We start from the raw sequence: 20,627 nt of genomic DNA on the forward strand, positions 1-20,627 counted from the left end.
CCTTGCCCTCACCCACACTCTTGTTCCTGGAGTGTGCAGCCCACACGCACTCACCAAACCTCAGGGTCTAGTTCATGAGAAATTGGGGGTATGTGGACTTATGCCACAGGGACGCCATTTGCAAAACTAACAATGGGAAACAGGGCAAGCATCCTAACTGTTTGAGCATATGATTGTGTCAGTAAGGGGACCTGTGGATTTCAGCCAAATGTGACTCCAACAAAGACGGAAGATCGTTTGTGAAATTGTGAAGATGCAGGAAAAATGCCTGTTGCTTTCCCTCTACCCATTTTCAAAACGAGCTAGCTCTCTAACTCCTACCAAAGGGGGCCAGTGAGTTTCTTCCTTGTCCTTTAAGCACCAATAAGAAACTATGGGTTTTTTTTTTTTTTTTTCAGCTTGGGGGGTCCTGCTACATTGCCCAGGCTAGAATCAAACTTCTGAGCTCAGGCAATCTTATGGCCTTGGCCTCCGGAACAGCTAGGATGGCAGGTGTGCCTAACCACAGCCAGCTTAAACCCTTAGGTTTTTCTTTTTGTGAGACAGAGTCTTACTCTATTGCCCAGACTGGAGTACAGTGGCGCGATCTTGGCTCACTGCAACCTCCGCCTCCCAGGCTGAAGCAATTCTCTTGCCTCAGCCTTTCCAGTAGCTGGGATTACAGGCATGCGTCACTATCGCCCAGCTAATTTTTATATTTTCAGTAGAGACGGGGTTTCACCATATTGGCCAGGCTGGTCTTGAACTCCTGACCTCAAATGATCCACCTGCCTCAGCCTCCCAAAGTGCTGGGATTACAGGTGTGAGCCACAGCATCCAGCCAGCCTTGGATTTTTAACACATCTAACTCAGGGGCTCCTCGTTCTTGTTCACTCTCACTTGTCCCACCCATGCCAGCGGGGCCCCTGTGGGTCCTTCTGATACAACCCCAGTGTGTCTTATACAATTACCACGTTCCCGATGCAGAATGAGAATTAAGTGTTTTACTTAAAGTACTTCAGGTCTTGGCCAGGTGCAGTGGCTCACACCTGTAATCCCAGCACTTTGGGAGGCTGAGGCGGGAGGATCACCTGAGGTCGGAGTTTGAGACCAGCCTGACCAACATGGAGAAACCCCATCTCTACTAAAAACACAAAATTAGCCACGCGTGGTGATGCAGGCCTGTAATCCCAGCCACTCAGGAGGCTGAGGCAGAAGAATCGCTTGAACCCAGGAGGCAAAGGTTGTGGTGAGCCGAGATCATGCCATTGCACTCCAGCCTGCGCAACAAGAGCGAAACTCTGTCTCAAAAAACAAAAACCAGGCCAGGCACGGTGGCTCACGCCTGTAATCCCAGCACTTTGGGAGGCCGAGGCGGGTGGATCACGAGGTCAGGAGATAGAGACCATCCTGGCTAACAAGGTGAAACCCTGTCTCTACTAAAAATACAAAAAATTAGCCAGGCGTTGTGGCAGGTGCCTGTAGTCCCAGCTACTGCTGGGGAGGCTGAGGCAGGAGAATGGCATGAACCTGGGAGGCGGAGCTTGCAGTGAGCCGAAATCGTGCCATTGCACTTCAGCCTGGGCGACACAGCGAGACTCCGTCTTAAAAAAAAAAAAAACCCAAATTTAAAAATTTGCTGGACATGGTGGTGCACCTGTTGTCCCAGCTACTTGGGAGGCTGAGGTAGAAGGACTGCTGGAGGCTGCAGTGAGCCATGATCACGCCACTGCACTCCAGCCTAGGTGGCAGAGCAAGACCCTGACCAAAAAAAAAATAAAAACAAAAAGCTAGTGCTTTGGGTTTTTATTGCATTTTTCTTTTGTGTGGAAAATTTTGGTTCTTAATGACATTAATTACTTGTTTTCTCCTACAATATATAACAGGAATAATGCTAATATTGTTACCCTGAAACCAAAACCAGGATTCCAAAAAACAGCTGAAGATTTTAAGAAAGTTGTTTATAGCCGGGCATGGTGGCAGGCACCTGTAATCCCAACTACTCGGGAGGCTGAGGCAGGAGAATCACTTGAAACCTGAAGGCAGAGGTTGCAGTGAGCCGAGATCGCACCACTGCACTCCAGCCTGGGTGACAGAGTGAGGGGAAGGAAGGAACAGAAGGAAGGGAAGGAAGGAAAGGAAGGGAAGGGAAGGAAGGAAAAGGAAGGAAAGAAATTTGTTTGCCTTTATTGGGTATCTCGCTAAAAACATTTACGGTCAAACTACTATGTTTTAAAGTTATCGGAAATAAGTTCTGAGAGGTTAAGTCACCAATGTGTGTCACAACTGACATGTACCTAGATTCATCCATTTTTGTCTTTAGTTTTTAAGGGATTGCTTCCCCTTCCACTGCCACGACTTGGCTTTTGTTTTATAATTATGTAAAGCACATACATGATGCTACAAAGAAAGGACACGTGAAAAAGTCTCCCAGTGCCCTCTCCATCCCTTCTCCTGGAGGTGGCAATGCGGTTCCTTTATGGTTTATAAAAATAAAATGAGCAGCTGGGCATGGTGGCTCGCGCTTATAATCCCAGCACTTGGGGAGGCCGAGGTGGGCAGATCACGAGGTCAGGAGATCAAGACCATGGTGAAACCCCGTCTCTACTAAAAATATAAAAAATTAGCAGGGCGTGGTGGCGGGCGCCTACTGTAGTCCCAGCTACTCGGAAGGCTGAGGCAGGAGAATGGTGTGAACCTGGTAGGCGGAGCTTGCAGTGAGCTGAGATCGCGCCACTGCACTCCAGCCTGGGCGACAGAGCGAGACTCCATCTCAAAAAAATAAATAAATAAAAATAAAAAATAAATAAAAATAAAAATAAAATGAGCAAATCCCCCCACCTTTCCTTAGGTAAGTGACAGCACACTCCATCTCTTCTTCCTTTACACTGTTCTTTTTTCTGCTTGTCATTTCAACTAGAAATCCCGTCACCACCACAAATGAAGACATCACCTACTCCTTCCTCCCTTCACTCAGGGGCTCAGGCACCACCCTGCAGGCAGAGCCACCACCACAAGTTGCCCAGTCTGACCACTGACACATCTAAGTCATTCCCAGCTTTGTTTGTTTCCGGAGAGTTGTAACGAACACAGTCCTTGTCACAATCCTTCCTTATTTCTGACCATGTTTCGGATACATTTCCAGAAGTGGATTTGCTGGAGCAAAGAGTAAACACATGTCTTTGGTTTTTGTTGTTGTTGTTGTTGTTTGAGACAGGGTCTCACTTTGTCACCCATGCTGGAGTGCAGTGGCATGATCTTGGCTCACTGCAACCTCCGCCTCCTGGGTTCAAGCGATTCTCCTGCCTCAGCCTCCCTGGGTAACTGTGATTACAAGCGTGCACCACCACACCCAGCTAATTTTGTACTTTTAGAAAAGATGGGGTTTCACCATGTTGGCCAGGCTGGTCTCGAACTCCTAACCTCAAATGATCCACCAGCCTCAGCCTCCCAAAGTGCTGGGATTACAGGAGTGAGCCACCGCGCCTGGCCACTTGTCCTTTTGCTAGATGTTGCAAATACCCCTGAGAGGAATTGTGAATTCCAAAAGCAACTACCACGGCACTACCTGACTCCCACCACTAGAACAGTGTCTACTCCAGATGCTTGCCAACCGAAAAGTCAGAAATGTCTTGGTGGTGCTCCAACATGCAGGATTCTTATATTAGAAAGACTGAGCATCATTCACACCTTGGTCAAGGCCCATGTGCCATTACCTGTCCTGTGATGCAATCTGTTTTTCTACAGTCACACCCATTTTTTGATCCTTAACACCCAGCACTAGGCAGTGTGTGCCTGCTTAACAAAGAGGACCTGACAGGCCAAATTCAAGGGCAGACACCAAGTCCATGTGCAGGCAAGACTGCCCCTGTGCCCATAAGAATAAATGTACACACAAGTGGGAGCTGTGTGTAGACTGTGTGCCTCAGACATGGGAAGGAGCTGCTGGGCACATTGAGGGCCAGCCCTCCTCTGGCCCTGCTCCCCTCCGCTGTGCCCATGTGGTCCTGGGTGGCAGGAATGGGGACACCCCAGCCGATCACAGTCCATAATTTCCACTGAAAGCAAGTGTGGGCTAGTGCTGAGTGAGACACACCCAAGAGTGGGTGAAACTTGCATTTTGTGGAGAAAACCTAAAATCAATCAATATGCTGGGCTGTCTTACATACCCACAACAAAAAGTGCACACAAGCTGACACATTTATAAGTCCTGAAGAAATAATTATTCAGAGGTGGCTTCCGCCTATCTGATCACTAAGTATCGTGTGCCACGACTGTTTATAGACTGTCCTTTTCTATCAAGTCCCTTCAAGCACAGGCCAAAGGAAAACCTGGGGTGGCCTCTGGAAATTCCCTTCTGAACTCCCAAACTGACTGCCTGAATGCTATGGCTAGGTCTTCCCTGCTGCTGGCTGGCAACAGAGAAGAGGGAGGTTTCCTCCATTCATTTATTCATTGAACAAGTACCTACTGCTCAGACCATGTGCTTCTGAGTTAAGAAAGGGCCAGGCAGAGGGGTGGGTACCCAGCCTGGGGCCTGGGAGAAACCAAAGCCAGCCCTATTGCCCTCAAACAATGCCCTGGGCTGCAGGACAAGAGGCAGTCACTCGCTTCCCTAGGCTGGCTGTGGGTGCTTCCCCCTCAACAAAGGGGGTGAGCTCAAGCTGGGCACAGTGGCCCGCACCCAGTAGTCCCAGCTACTTGGGAAACTGAGGTAGATCGCTTGAGCCCAGGATGTTAAGGCTGCAGTGAGCCATGAACACACCACTGCACTCCAGCCTGGGTGACAGAGCAAGACCCTGTCTCCAAAAAGGAGGTGAGCAAACATGATGAGAGCCATGTGGCTTTGTGACTCTGAGTCCCTAGTCCTCCCCTCTGTTTCTGTCAATGCCTGACATCCCCCAAATAGTAGTTACAGCATAACAGCACCAGGTAATAGGCTCTGACAAGTCTCAACTCTCCGTAAGAAACTGGCACAGACCTTGAGTCTGAACTTGTCTCCAAAGAGTTTGAGAGCCCTGTGTAAGTGTCAGGGAACGTAAAATAGTGCAGGCACCATGGATAACAGTCTGGCAATTCCTGAAAAAAGATTAACAGTTACCATATGATCCAGTAACTGCACCCCTAAGTATATACTAAGAAAAACACAACACAGGTATTCAAACAAAAGCTTGTACACGAATGTTAAAAGCAGCACTATTCACAATAACTAAAAAAGTAGAAACAACTCAAATGTCCATCAATGAACGAATGGATAAACAAAACGTGGTTCATCCATATAATGGAATATCATTCAGCCATAAAAAGGAAAGAAGCACTGATTCATGCTTACAATGTGGATGAACCTCAAAAACACGCTAACAGAAGACAGACACAAAAGGCCACAAGTGTTAAGAGTCCATTTACAATAAATGTCCACAACAGGCAAATCAACAGAGACAGAAAGTAGATTAGAGGTCATCAGGAGAAAGGGGAGGGGGAGATGAGGAGTGACTGCTAATGAGTATGCTGTTTCCTTTTGAGATAATGAAAATGTTCTGGAACTAAATAAAGGTGGTAATTGTAGAACTCTTGAAAATATATAAAAAACTTAACTGTACACTTTAAACGAGTGAATTGTATGGTATGCAAATTACACCTCAAAAAAATTTTTTGGGTGTAATTTGCCTGTATGCCCAACACTTTGGGAGGCCAAAGCGGGAGAATCGCTTGAGGCCAAGAGTTCAAGACCAGCTTGGGCAACACGGCAAACTCCATCTCTACAAAAAATACAAAAACTAGCTGGGTGTGGTTGCACACGCCTGTATTCCCAGCTATTGAGGAGCCTGAGGCAGGGAGGATCGCTTGAGCCCAGGAGTTTGAGGCTGCAGTGAGCTATGATCATGCCATTACACTCCAGCCTGGCTGACAGAGTGAGACCCTGTCTCAAAACATAAAAAATAAAAATGTAAGCACCACAAAAGTTTCATTTTGTTTGGAGAACATTCTGGAAATGTTTTCCTGACAATAGAATTACCTGACTATGCCCATATTTTCTTGCCATATGAGGAGCTGAAACCTCACAAAACTGACCGCAACACTTGTTCTGTGCCATGGTCAGCAGAGCAGCCACATCTCACACTGCATGGCCGACAAGATCCTGTTTGATGGGGCATGAACCCCTAGGCAAGTCACCTGCCAACTCTGGCCCATGTGTGTCCCCATCTATAAAATGGAGCAGCTGACCCAGGGGCTCCCTCCAAGTTCTAAGACATCTTTCAGTTCTGCGCTCTTCTCCAGGTAGGTAGCCTTGGGCCAAAACGTCGCTGACCGGGCTTGATGGTAACAGAGAAAATCCAAGGTACCCAGCAATGCCCTGGTAGGTTTGGACAGCTCCTGACAGTCTCCATCTAAGAGCTCCACGCAGCGGGGGCAGCTCAGCTTTGCCATGAGGCACGAGGGAAGGTAAGGGCAACCAGCTCCAAGAACCAGTGCGGGGCCCTGGGCTTTGTGGTGAATAAGGAAAAAGTCTAACAGCATCTATCAGTGCTGGGAAATCATGGGAATGGCCAGAGGGCAAAGGCCACTGGCCAGGATTATCCTCTGCCCCTGCCCCTCAGAGAGGACAGGCTCATCTTATTTAGACCTAGAGTTTTCAAATGAATGACCAATTAGAATGGTTTCTTTTTTCCTGAGGCCTGAAGGGACGGGTCAGGCAGCCCCATACAGACCGCACAGTGTGCGATCCCAGGGGGCCTGCCTCCCTCCATCTTCTCTAGGAGGTGGCTGAAGCAGCACTCACTTTAAAGTGTCCAAAAAGCTGACCGAAGCCTGCTGGATGCGTGGAACCTTCCCTCCACAGACACTACACCCCAAGCACTCACCTGGCTTTGGGGTATGGGGTGCTGGTCCTACCAGCTGGCCATGGCCACAGTGACATCAAAAGGCCACTTGAGACAACGTGCTGACCAACCTAAAGCAAAGGACAGAGAAAGAAACACTGCGTTTCCAAGCAAGGTTTCTGGAACATATTGGCATTTCTAAAATGTCTCTAACCCCTGGAATTACATAGCGAAATTTCAGATTTCCAGAGTTTTGCCTCAGCTACCTTCCACAATGGGGACAGTCGGAGGAAACAAATTTCTACTGATCTCTGAGGTATGAAACAATACAGTGCTAACCAATAAATGCCAACATCCCAGACACCGTCTTCACCAATACAGATGGTGACATAAAAAGCAGTCACACGATGAAATACAATTATTTTTATCTTTCATCTACTGAATACAGATAAATGATTCAAGTTTTTCCCCCCAACCCAGATGGAGTTTTACTCTTATGCCCAGGCTGGAGTGAAGTGGCACGATCTCGGCTCACTGCAACCTCTGCCCCTCTGGGTTCACATGATTCTCCTGCCTCAGCCTCTCGAGTAGCTGGGACTATAGGCGCCCACCACTATGCCCGGCTAATGTTTGTATTTTTAGCAGAGACGGCGTTTTGCCATGTTGGCCAGGCTGGTCTCAAACTCCTGAACTCAGGCGATACACCCACCTCGACCTCCCAAAGTGCTAGGATTACAGGCATGAGCCACCGTGCCCAGCCCAAGGTTTTTATTATAATAGTAATGACATTAAAAACAGAAATAGGCCAGGTACGGTGGCTCACGCCTGTAGTCCCAACACTTTGGGAGGCCAAGGCAGGAGAACTGCTTGAGCCTAGCAGTTTGAGACAAGCCGGGCAACATGGTGAAACTCTGTCTCTACAAAAAATACAAAAATTAGCTAGGTGTTGTGGCGTGTGCCTGTGGTCCCAGCTACTTGGGAGGCTGAGGTGGGAGAATCACCTAAGCCTGGGAGGCTGAGGCTGCAGTGAGCCAAGATCCCACCACTGCACTCCAACCTGGGCGACAGAGTGAGACCCTGTCTCAAAAAACAACCCAGAAACCTAGCATTTAATAGGTACTTAGGAGTATGTTCCAGGTACTGTGCTCACACAGCATCTCTGAATCCCCAAGGCAACCATAGAGGCAGGTTCCTGGATCATGCCCATTTTACAGATAAGGGATCATCATGATGTGTCTGATCTTCAGGAACTTGCCCAGAGTCACAGAGCACACAGGCAGCACCCAGGGCTCATTCTCCCCATGTAACCTCCTCACCATCATGTTCTCTGTCATGGACCCCAGGGAAACCAGCCACCATTCCTGGTGAAGGCAGTGCTAGGTTTATCCTCAAGATGAGGGCATGATGTGCCTGGGAATGGGCAGAATTCACTCTCCAGACTGAGAGGGCTTCACCTCCAAAACCAAAGGTCATGGTCGTCCCCATGGAATGCTGTCCAGAGAGAAAGAGGCTGCCTGTCTTACAGACAGGAAAACTAACGCTCAACAATGTTCAGGAACTTCTCTTCCAAGGTCATAGAGAGAATGCCTTGGACTTCCACTTCCGGTTTGTATCGTCAGACGTCCAGGGCTATGGGCCAGAGGCTGAACCTTACGAACCAGCCAAATCCCAGACTCCCAAGCAGTTCTGTCAGTTGTAGCTTGCCAAATAGTGTCAACATCACCTCTATTGTCATTCTTTGCACCCACATGACTACCAGGAGCTTGCTCTGATACGAAACCTTTATTTTTAAACTAGGTTCACAGCAATTCAGAGCTGAAGGATGGCGAGAAACACTCCCACAGGAGAACTTGCAAAAATAAGGATGGGGACAACACCAGTGAACTCTATGGAAAGACCTTTAGGCACCTCCTAAATGAGGCACAGCGCTAGCTCCTCAGGAAGAACCCTTTCTGCCACTCTTTTTAGCCCCACTCAAGCTGAGAAACCCAATGGGCAGCGTTAGTCCTGATTATTTTGCATCTGCCAATCCAAGGCCTCTCTGCCCCGAGGGTGGGAAGCCTCAGAAGCAGCTGTCCTGTGCTGTTCTGCTGCAGGATCAAGGTCTATATATAAAAAATCAGCTGTGTTTCTACACACAGGCACCAACCAATCAGAACTCAAAACCTGAAAAAAGTCATCTACCGTAGCACAAAAAAGGTGAAATACTTAAGGATAAAGAAACTACAATGAAACAAGAAAACTGAAAGAAGGCCAGGCACAGTGGCTTACTCCTGTAATTCCAGCACTTTGGGAGGCCAAGACAGGCAGATCAATTGAGCTTAGGAGTTCAAGATCAGCTTGGCCAATATGGCAAAACCCCATCTCTACAAAAAAAAATTTTGAAAATTAGCTGGGTGTGGTGGCGTGCACCTGAGGTCCCAGCTACTTCTGAGGTTGAGGTGGGAAGATCACCTGAGCCCAGGAGGCTGCAGTGAGCCGTGACTATGCCACTGCATTCCTGCCTGGGCAACAGAGCAAGACCCTGTCTCAAAAAAGGGGGGGGGGGTATGGGGAAGTACTAGCTGCAGTAATAAATGAGAATAATTTTATTTTAGTGTTACACTTCTCATCAATTTCTGTTGTATGTTATACACTCTCTGAACATGTTTAAAAGATGTCCGTCCGTCCTTCCTTCCTTCCTTCCTTCCTTCCTTCCTTCCTTCCTCTTTCTCTCTCTCTCTCTCTCTTTCTTCCCTCGGTGACCCAGGCTGCAGTAAACTCGGCTCGCTGCAGACTCCCTGCGTCCGGCTCCCGTGATTCTCCTGCCTTGGCCCGCGGGCTGCCTGGGATTGCCGCCGCGCGCCACCACCCCTCCCTGGTTTTTCTCCTTTGGCTGGAGGCGCGGTTTCGCCATCTCTGCCAGGCTGGTCTCCAGCTCCTGACCTCCAGTGCTCTGCCCGCCTCGGCCTCCCGAGGTGCTGGGACTGCAGACGGAGGCTCGCTCATTCGGTGCTCGGTGTTGCCCGGGCTGGATTGCGGTGGCATGGTCTTGGCTCGCTGCAGCCTCCGCCTCCCAGCCGCCTGCCTTGGCCTCCCAGGGTGCTGGGACTGCAGCCTCTGCCCGGCCGCCGCCCCGTCTGGGAGGTGGGGAGCATCTCTGCCTGGCCGCCCATCGTCTGGGTTATGAGGAGCTCCTCTGCCCGGCCGCCCCGTATGGGAGGTGAGGAGCGCCTCTGCCCAGCCGCCACCCCGTCTAGGAAGTGAGGAACGTCTCTGCCTGGCCACTCATCGTCTGGGATGTGAGGAGCGCCTCTGCCCAGCCGCCCATTGTCTGGGATGTGAGGAGGGACTCTGCCCGGCCGCCCCGTCTGGGAAGTGAGGATCCCCTCTGTGCAGCCGCCCCATCTGGGAAGTGAGGAGCGCCTCTGCCCGGCCACCCATCGTCTGGGATGTGAGGAGTGCCTCTGCCCGGCCGCCCCGTCTGGGAAGTGAGGAGCCCCTCTGCCCGGCCGCCCCTTCTGGGAAGTGAGGAGCGCCTCTGCCCGGCCGCCCCTTCTGGGAAGTGAGGAGCGCCTCTGCCCAGCCGCCCCTTCTGGGAAGTGAGGAGCGCCTCTGCCCTCGTCTGGGATGTGAGGAGCGCCTCTGCCCGGCCACCCCGTCTGGGAAGTGAGGAGCCCCTCTGCCCGGCCGCCACCCCATCTAGGAAGTGAGGAGCGTCTCTGCCCGGCCGCCCCATCTGGGAAGAAGTGAGGAGCGCCTCTGCCCGGCCGCCCCGTCTGGGAAGTGATGAGCGCCTCTGCCCGGCCGCCCCGTCTGGGAAGTGAGGAGCGCCTCTGCCCGGCCGCCCCGTCTGGGAAATGAGGAGCGCCTCTGCCCGGCCGCCCCGTCTGGGAAGTGAGGAGCGTCTCTGCCGGCCACCCCGTCTGGGAAGTGAGGAGCGTCTCTGCCGGCCACCCCGTCTGGGAAGTGAGGAGTGCCTCTGCGCGGCCGCCCCGTCTGGGAAGTGAGGAGCGCCTCTGCCCGGCCGCCCCGTCTGGGAAGTGAGGAGCGTCTCTGCCGGCCACCCCGTCTGGGAAGTGAGGAGCGTCTCTGCCTGGCCGCCCCGTCTGGGATGTGGGGAGCGCCTCTGCGCGGCCGCCCCTTCTGGGATGTGAGGGGCTCCTCTGCCCGGCCACCCATCGTCTGGGATGTGAGGAGCGCCTCTGCCCAGCCACCCCGTCCGGGAAGTGAGGAGCCCCTCTGCCCAGCCGCCACCCGGTCTAGGAAGTGAGGAGCGTCTCTGCCCGGCCGCCCTGTCTGGGAAGTGAGGAGCACCTCTGCCTGGCCGCCCCGTCTGGGATGTGGGGAGCGCCTCTGCCCAGCCGCCCCGTCTGGGAAGTCTACCACAGAGGCCAGAAGCAATGTGGGGGCTGGATGTGGTGGCTCACGCCTGTAGTCCCAGTACTCTGGGAGGCTGAGGCGGGTTGATCACTTGAGGCTAGGAGCTGGAGACCAGCCTGGCCAACATGGCAAAACATATGAAAAATACAACTGTCAAACCAACCAACGAACCAAGCGACAACAAAACAGGTCTACCCTGGAGTCATACTCTAATTTTTTCTATTTTCCTCCCTTTCTGATCCTTTATCCCACTTTCTTTTTCTTCCTCTTCCTTCTCCTTCTTCTTTGTCAAATAGAGGATTGAGTTATTATCATTGATCCATACAAAGTCCCTCTCTCATTTATTTTCTTTAATTCCCACCCCCCCTTTCTATTCCCCGTCTTCCCATGTGCAACCTTCCTAATGTTTGATATGCATCTTTTTGTTTGTATGTACTTTTAGAAAATGTTTATTGTTTTGTGTGCAAAAAAAAATAAAATTAAATTAAAAACAGAAAAAAGAAAAAAAAGAAAGTATTCAAACTCTTTAACCCCCCCCCAAAAAAAAACGATGTTTCTAAAGTTGTTGTTTGCATGAATCAATCACGATAGTCTCAACTTGTGTAAAACACTGTTTTATCTCAAAACAACAACAAAAAAAGAAAAATAAAAGAAAACCGAAGTATATGAAGAGATGTGTCTTGTTCATGGGTCAGAAGGTATCAATTCTCTCCCAAATTGATCTATAGATTCAATGCAGTCTCAATCAAAAATTCCCAGCAGATGGTTTGAAGAAATGACAAACTGATTCCAAAATCTACATGGAAGTGCAACAGACATAGAATAATGAAAACAATTGGAAAAACAGGCACAAATTTGGAGGACTTACCCCAACTGATTTTGAGATTTAACATAAAGCTACATCAAGACAGTATGATATGGACACAAAGACAAGCAGACTGACTCACAGAATAGATGCACGTATGTGGATCACTGATACTTGACAAAGATCCAAGTACCCTACTCTGCATGAACACAAGATGCACAAGATCACATCTTCCTGGGGCGGGGGGTGGTGGAGGAAGGTCAAATCACAACAAACAGTACATCATACCTACAGTGCAACTGGCAAGAAGTCTTAAGGTAACTTCTTTTACACTCTACCACTGCTTTCAAAGCCAGCTTGTGGCAAATCCGTTCTCACAGCGATTAAAATTTGGAGTTGTCCCCTTGGGCAGACTCCACCCACCATCCAGTCCATCAGGAAAGCCTGTTGGTTCTGCCATTAAATATATCTGGAGCCCAACCACTCCTCACACCTCCACTGGCCACACTGTCCTCTACTGGGATGGAGGTCTCCAAAACTCCTGGACTCAAAGTTCACTCAGAGTGAAGCCCATCCTCTCCTAACCCCAGAGGCCCACACACTGCCTGCAGACCCAAGCATCCCATCCCCACTTCAGCCTGCTCACTCTGTTCCAGCCATACTGGCCTCCTGGCCGTGCCTCCAACACACTAGGACCCTCCCCACTTTGAGGTCTTTTTATGTTAAACAAAATCCTAGTTCTGTCATTTATCAGTCAATTAACTATTCAATCTGCATCCCAAATTGAAAACGACCTTTAAAAAACGACTGTTGGCCAAGCACGGTGGCTCATGCCTGTAATCTCAGCACTTTGGGAGGCTGAGGCGGGGTGGATCACTTGAGGTCAGGGGTTCGAAACCATCCTGGCCAACATGGCGAAACCCCGTCTCTACTAAAAATACAAAATTAGCCAGGCATGGTGGCACATGCCTGTAATCCCAGCCACTTGGGAGGGTGAGGCAGGAGAATCGCTTGAACCTGGGAGGCAGAGGTTGCAGTGAACTGCAATTGTGCCACTGCACTCCAGCCTGGGCAACAAGAGCAAAACTCCGTTTCAAAAAACAAAAACAAAAACAAAACTTACTGTCGAGCACAGTGGCTCACGTCTGTAATCCCAGCACTTTGGGAAATGGAGGCAGGTGGATCACCTGAGATCAGGAGTTCAAGACCAGCCTGGACACCATGGAGAAACCCTGTCCCTATTAAAAATATAAAATTAGCCAAGCGTTGTGGCGCAAGCTTGTAATCCCAGCTGCTCGGGAGGCTGAGGCACGAGAATCACTTGAACCCGGGAGGTGGAGGTTGTGGTGAGCTGAGATCGTGCCATTGCACTCCAGCCTCAGCAACAAGAGTGAAACTCCATCTCAAAATAAATAAAAATAAAAAATTAACCCCTCCATGTGATCCCTCACCACCCCTGCCTTTGCTCAAAGGTCTCCTCACAGAGGCCCACCATCCCCTGGCCCTGCTCCTCTTCTTCCACAGCACCGCCCCTCCCACACTCCACACAACACAGCTACTGTGTTGCCGATGAACTTTCTCACCCAGCAATAACGTACACACCACAAGGGCAGGGGTATCTGCCTGATGCTCGATTTTAGTTCAAGCACCTACAACAGCGTCTGACACATAACTGGTGCTTAATAAAAACTTTTTTTTTTTTTGAGACCAAGTCTTGCTCTGTTGCTCAAGCTGGAGTGCAGTGGCGCGATCGCGGCTCACTGCAACCTCTGCCTCCTGGGTTCAAACAATTCTCCTGCCTCAGCCTCCCGAGCAGCTGGGACTACAGGCACGCACCACTATGCCCAGCTAATTTTTGTATTTTTAATAGAGACGGGGTTTCACCATATTGGCCCCACTGGTCTCAAACTCCTTACCTTGTGTTCCACCTGCCTCAGCCTCCCAAAGTGCTGGGATTACAGGTGTGAGCCACTGCGCCCAGCCGCTTAATAAATATTTACTGAACGGACGAGCAGGGATAGTTTAACCCTGAAAGAGAAGGGGCCGATCTGAGAAGCCCACTGCAGCAGCCCTGCAATACAGTCAGTGCAAGATTCACAGAGGAGGAGACCAAGCAGAAGACCACTTAGCATGATCACAACTAGCGGCATTTCTTGAAAATACACTGTAATCGCTTTCCACTAATCTACCATTTGGACTGTTTTGCCATCCACCCCGCACTGGCTGAGTTCAGAGAGCTTTTACTGTTTTTATCTCCAACCCATACATTTAAAGCAGTATCAAGTAACCCTTAAGTGCACAATTACCAGCTCATAAGAGACTCTTCCACTCCCTTGATAAATCATTATGGTTTGGCTTTGACCTTGCACCTGGGTACTACACACACACACACACACACACACACACACACGCACACCCCTACCGTACAACCCACCCAAACACAAGGACTTCTCAAACTGAGGGAAGATCAGCCTTGGTGAGAAGGTAGCTATGGCAATTTACATGAAATCAAGTCACTGCACTTTGGGCAACAGAAGTCCTTTCTTGCCATTTTATCCTCTCAAGCTCAGGCTAGCGAGGTCCTTTTAATTTGAGGAAAGGACACACGGCCTGACACTGGCCACCACCTAGGGAACTCTGGTTCCGTGGGGATGCTGCGGTTGCAGCACTCATGGCTGGTACTGTGATGGTGTCTCTGGGGCTGTCAGCACCTGATCCAGAAGCATGGGCTCTATCAGGTGCCCCTAGGAAGCCCCGCTGTCCCTTCCCTGGTCCCAGACCCACTGACCTATCACCATCTGTAGTCACCAAAAACTTGTGCTGTCTCTAGAATTTTTCAACTAGTTCTGCATCCAAACACAGCTTGGCTCCAGTCCAATCCTGGGAACATGACATGGCCAACAACATACAAGGTGAAACCCAACAACACCGTTCACCTTCTGCCGACCTTCTCCTAGGTCCTGCACAAACTGAATGCCCCCTTCACAGGGTCACCCAGACCCTCTTTGCTAATGGTCCCATCAAACTTTCAATGTGGGGAAGTCCCCAGCTCAATCAGGAAAGAAAAAACTGAAGCAAGGCAACAGCAGATCATCCTGAGGAAGCCCAGATGTCAGGCTGTTCTACCGTGTGCTGGCTGGCTGGAGAAGAATTAGCAGGGGCCACAGATCCAGTTTTTCAGTCTGGGGTCAGCACACTACTGCCTGCCACCTGTCTTAGTAAATAAAGTATTTCTGGGAAACAGCCATGTCAGTACTCAAGAACACACTGTCTATGGCTGTTTCCACCTTTAACAACAGAGACCATAAGGCCCAAATCCCAATACTGAGATTTGAAGGGGGATCAGGAAGAAACTGTGCCCAGTGAGCTACTCAATAAAAAGACAGAGGTAGCCCTAGCCACAGCAGCAAGCTGCCGCCAAGAAGTCAGGGGAGAGGCACATTGAGGAGGTGTTCAGGTCGGTCCCTGAGCAGTCCCTGCTCTCCCCAAGGCACAGAGCCCCATCAACCCTCTGTGGGGAAGAGTATGACTTGGCAGACTAGAGATGCAGAGAATCAGCCCCGGGAGGACCAAGACCCAATCGTGAGGTTGGCCACACAAGCCCATCCTTGGCAACCAGAGCTGACGCTGGAGGCTGGAGTTCCCACCTCTGCTCTCAAACTGAGATTCCCATTACGGTGACAGCAAGTACATGTTGTAGGCCCCTGGTCTGTCCCTGCCTGTCTCCTCCCTCAGCCATGGGAACCACAGCCTCCTTGAGGGAGGAGACAGGCAGGGGCAGGCCAGCAGCCTAAAGCATTTACTGGCTGTCTTAAACTTCCACCATCTTCTGCTCCCCATAATAAACCAGCACAGCCCTTCTTAATTTCCCAGGTCCCCCCAGCGTCACAGCACCTCACCACGGCCTTCAAGGCCCGGCCCACTTCAGATGCAAGAGCGCTACGTGCATGTGAAGGAGCATACGCGTTCCATGCTCCCGCTCCAACCACCTGGCCTCCTCTCAATTCCTCAGACCCAGCACGCCTGCCTACTCCCCGTGCCAGGTCTTTGCACGCACCATTCCCACGGCCAGGAGAGCCCCTCCTAGCTCCCACTCATCCTTTGGGTTCAAGCACCTGTTACTCAGGCAAGCTCTCCCCCCCAGCCCCTCACCATGGACGATGCTGGAACTTTTTGCTGAAACTTGCTACCTGAAATCGAGCATCCCACTTCCCAAAGGCTCCATGCTCCATGGACACAAGGTGCTTGCGCATCACCTCATCTAACACCCACATGGGCACGGAGGAGGAGACTACAAAATGGGGACCTCCACGAGTTGTCAGGACCCAACCAAGAGGTTTCTACCACCGGCTGGAGGCAAAAAAAAAAAAAAAAAAAAAAAAAAAAAACATACAAATGCTGTATTTAATTAAAATAGTTAATCAGCGCCAGGAAGAAGCCACATGGAGATAGGCAAGACTACAGCCATGGGCACAGCACAGCCCCTGGGGTGAGTCCAGGGCTTCAGGGCGGGGCCAATGCCCGCCTCCTGCCCCACCCCTGGCATGCTATTTGGGGAGCTGTGGGGACCCTGTGTCTGAAGGGCTTCCCTCAGGCCACCACTGAGAATTGAGAGTTGCCCCAGTGTCCGTAGCGCCCACACTCTGCACTCCCCGTCTCCTTTCTTATGGCAGAGGCTGTGTCCCACCCTAAAACCCCACTCACGGTTCCCATGAGGGTCCAGAGCCCTGCCCTCTGGAAAGCTCAGACTCCAGCACCACACCCCTCTCCCTCCCTGGCACTACAGGCCTCCCTCCAAACCATCCCAAATGCTCACGAGCTTCCTCCTAGCACATTCTGCCCAGCCTGGCTCTCCTGGCAGTTAAACATTGGGCCCAGTGCCCTCCCGGGGAGCCTGCCTGCCTGCATGGAACCCACCTCAGGCCTCCAGACCATCCTGAGAACCCAGCGACAGGCCCTGGCACCAGGCAGCTTCTCAAACAGAAGCAACTACTTCTTTCTTTTATTACTATGATTAATGTTGTTCCTCAAAATATTGCCATCTCTATCTGGATGCTCCTCTTACTGTTTCCACCCAGGCTCCCAGCAGCTGCCTGGGCAGTGCACGCAGCAGTCCTAAACTGCCTATCGACCCCAGCTCTTAAATGCCCAGAAACCAAATGTCTATGTGCAGATGACGCTGAGGCCTTAGGAAGTGTCTGAAACATTTAAGTGTTTAGTATTTCAGATGCCTGATGTGTTGCAGTATTAAAGGACACCAGAAGAAAATGTCCCAAGAACAAAAGAGGAAATGACTTCTCTGCTAATACTGAGGATCTAGGAACTGGTCTCGAAATAAAAGTAAAAATAAAAATACCAACACACTGCTGTATTAAAGGAAACTCACTGACAAACAGATATAGGAAAATAAGGAATACCTTCGAGGCTGGGCACGGTGGCTCACACCTGTAGTCCCAGCACTTTGAGAGGCCAAGGCAGGTGGATCATGAGGTCAGGAGATCGAGTCCATCCTGGCCAACATGTTGAAACCTAAAAATACTAAAAATGTCTCTACTACAAATATAAAAATTAGCTGGGTGTGGTGACGCATGCCTGTAGTCGCAGCTACTCAGCAGGCTGAGGCAGGAGAATCGCTTGAACTCGGGAGGCAGAGGTTGCAGTGAGCCAAGATCACACCACTGCACTCCAGCCTGGCGACAGAATGAGACTCCATCTCAAAAAGAAAAAAAGAAAGAAAGAAAGAAATACCTTCAATCCCCAAGCAATGCACAGGAACAGAGACCTCAGATGTTCCTGGACACTGTTTCTCGCTAAATCCCCTAAAGATTTCAGGGGTCCTAGGATGACCCCACCTGTCCAGGGACTGAAGAAAACCCATAGAATATCCGCATCCAACATTGTGATCCCAAGATGATGTCATTAAGAGCCTTCTAGAACCACATGCATTTTTTTTTTAACACCCCCAGTACTTAGCACAAGGTAGGCAATGAGTGTGTGTGCCTTTGTCCCTTTGTCCCCAAGCTAATTCTGAGAGGACAGAATACATGTCGTCATAAAGGTATAGAATATTTCTGAATTCAGAAAGGTTCAATTTTTTTAATTGTGGTAAAACGTACACAAAATTTACATCTTAACCATTTTGAGTTCACAGCTCAGTGGCACTAGGTGCAGTCACACTGTTGTGCAACCATCATCCATCCATCTCCAGAACTTTTCCATCTTCCCCAGCTGAAACTCTATCCCCATTAAATACTCACTCTCATCTCTCTGCCCCCAACCCCTGGCAACCCCCCTTCCTCTTCCTGTCTTTAAGAATTTGAGAGTCTAGGAACCTCATATAGGTGCAATCATAAGTGTGTCTTTTTGAGCCTGACTTCTCTTACTCAGCATAATGTCCTCAAGGCAGAGCTACACACATCAGTCACCCTGTGGGGCCAAAGTGTGTACAGAAAAAAAGCCCATAAGCCTGGTATACCCATGGCACCAAACAAAGCATGGTTCTGAAACTCTGCTCCCCAGCTCAGCCATGCCACTGACGTGCTTCACTACCAACTAGTCCTTCCCTCCGCTTCTCAAATAAGCTGCATAAAGCAAGCACTGGAGGCCAGGCGCAGTGGCTCACGCCTATAATCCCAGCGCTTTGGGAGGCTGAGGCAGGTAGATCGCTTGCGGCCAGAAGTTTGAGACCTGTGTGTGCAACATGGTGAAACCCCATCTCCATTAAAAATACAAAAAAAAATTTGCCAGGGGTAGTGCTGCATGCCTGTACTCTCAGCTACTCGGGAGGCTGAGGCACAAGAATCACTGGAACCCAGGAGGCGGAGGTTGCAGTGAGCCAAGATCGCGTCTCTGTATTCCAGCCTGGGCAACAGAGCAAGATTCTATCTCAAAAAAATAAAAATTAAATTAAAAAGCAGTGGAAACACACGGAATGGTGAGATAACAGCAGCATCCACACATTATGCCACAGATGGACAAGTCTGCCGGCCTGATCCCAGCTCTCAGCTGCAGAAGAACTCTACCTCCCAGGAACTCTAGCCTTGTCTCACAGCCATAAGCCAAGGAATGCTTGTTGTGTGAATGGAGATGACTAGCTCATCTTGGGTACAAACTTTTCCTCTAAGTTTGTGGAATAGAAGCCAAAGACATCCCAAATCCACTCCCTGGAGCACCCAAGCTAGACACAGGGAGACTTACATGGACCCATGGCTGGGTATGAGCCCTGAGCTCCCATCACATCTAACTCTAGACAACGGAGACTCCAGACAACCCACCCATAGTGCCCCTACTAATTAATGTCATTAAAAAGAAAACCACTATGTCTGCAGGGGCCAGGTGCAGTGGCTCATGCCCGTAATCCCAGCACTTTGGTAGGCCGAGGTGGATGGATTGCTTGAGCTTACAAGTTCGAGACCAGCCTGGGCAACATAGCAAAACCCCTATCCCTACAAAAAATACAAAAATTAGCCGGGCATGGTGGAGCACCTGTAGTCCCAGCTACACTAGAGGCTGAGATGAGAAGATACCTTAAGCCCAGGAGGTGGAGGATGCAGTGAGTAGACACTGAGCCACTGCAGTCCAACCTGGGCAACAGAACCAGACCTTGTCTCAAAAAAAAAAAAAAGAAAGAAAAAGAAAACCACTATGTCCCCCCTCGTCAAGTTCTGAGCTCCAAGCCTGCCTACCCTGTAGGCTAAGCCAGGCCCATGGGAGTTGCTGCATTGGGGAGCTGTCTGCCAGGCCGGTGTGTGGCTGAGTCCACAGATGCTGGGTGAAAAACAAAATACTCAGTGACCCCGCCTGAGGTACCCAACTGGAACAAGAGAGCGGGCATTTCTTTGCCAATCATTTCAGATTGGAAATGTGCAAAGCATGCTAATTATGGCTTGGTCAAGTGCTCCTGAATAGAGTAAGGGGAAAGGGGGTAAACGACTATCTGGGGCTCCCACCTCATTCACCTCTAAACAGGCCGTCTCCTTTGCACATGCACCTGTGTGACCTGTGACCACAAAGCACAGAGTCCTCTTGGGATGACTCTAATAAAGGGGAGGGGAGGGAATAGCCAAATGGCCAGGACCGGTCAAAATAGAAAAATTTGGGAGGATCCCAAAAGGCTCCGTCTGGCAGAAGACACTGCCTCCATCGTAGGAGAATGCACACAGAAGGTTCTGGTGACAGCCATCCTTGTCCCCAACAAATTGCCACCCAAGTAGCCTCCCCACACTGCAATATTTCAACCAATTGTATTACCTTTATGGTCAGTGGCTGGGTTTTGTTCACTTTATAACAAGAAATAAAACCTCCACTTATTCTATTCTTATGGCAAGTTTTCTCAAGTTTGGGTTTGTTTTTTTTTTTAATTGTTGCACAGGCTAGTCTCGAGCTCCTGGCCTCAAGTAATCCTCCCACTTTGGCCTCCAAAAGGGCTGGGACTATAGGTGTCAATGACTGCACCACACCTTTTTTATTTTTTGTAGAGATGGGATCTCACTATGTTGCCCAGGATGGTCTCAAACTCCTAGCTTCAAGTAATCCTCCTGCCTCAGCCTCCCAAAGTGCTGGGATTACAGGCACAAGCCACCACGCCCAGCTTAAGTTTGTTTTTCAAGCAGGAACAACACCTAACCTGTCATATGGGCAACCTCCTGGAAAGGTGAGGA

The 20,627-nt window shown here is 50.1% G+C and overlaps 1 protein-coding gene across 10 annotated transcripts in view; it reads right to left on the reverse strand.

The window, feature by feature from the left end:
• Window positions 1-20,627, reverse strand: part of GATAD2A (GATA zinc finger domain containing 2A) — a 127,564-nt gene that overhangs the window by 66,101 nt on the left and 40,836 nt on the right. For 2 of the 10 annotated variants that reach the window (XM_030820336.1, XM_030820331.1), the window contains exon 1: window positions 6,843-6,925. The exons of 7 other annotated variants lie outside the window; for them this stretch is intronic. In XM_030820336.1, coding sequence (XP_030676196.1) covers window positions 6,843-6,898 — 56 coding nt within the window. In that variant the 5' untranslated portion in view covers window positions 6,899-6,925. Of the gene's footprint in view, window positions 1-6,842; window positions 6,932-20,627 lie in introns of those variants that run through there. One more of the 10 variants, XM_030820333.1, reaches the window with a different exon arrangement.

Source organism: Nomascus leucogenys, chromosome 10 (assembly GCF_006542625.1).
Source record: "Nomascus leucogenys isolate Asia chromosome 10, Asia_NLE_v1, whole genome shotgun sequence".
NCBI classification, from domain to species: Eukaryota; Metazoa; Chordata; class Mammalia; order Primates; family Hylobatidae; genus Nomascus; species Nomascus leucogenys.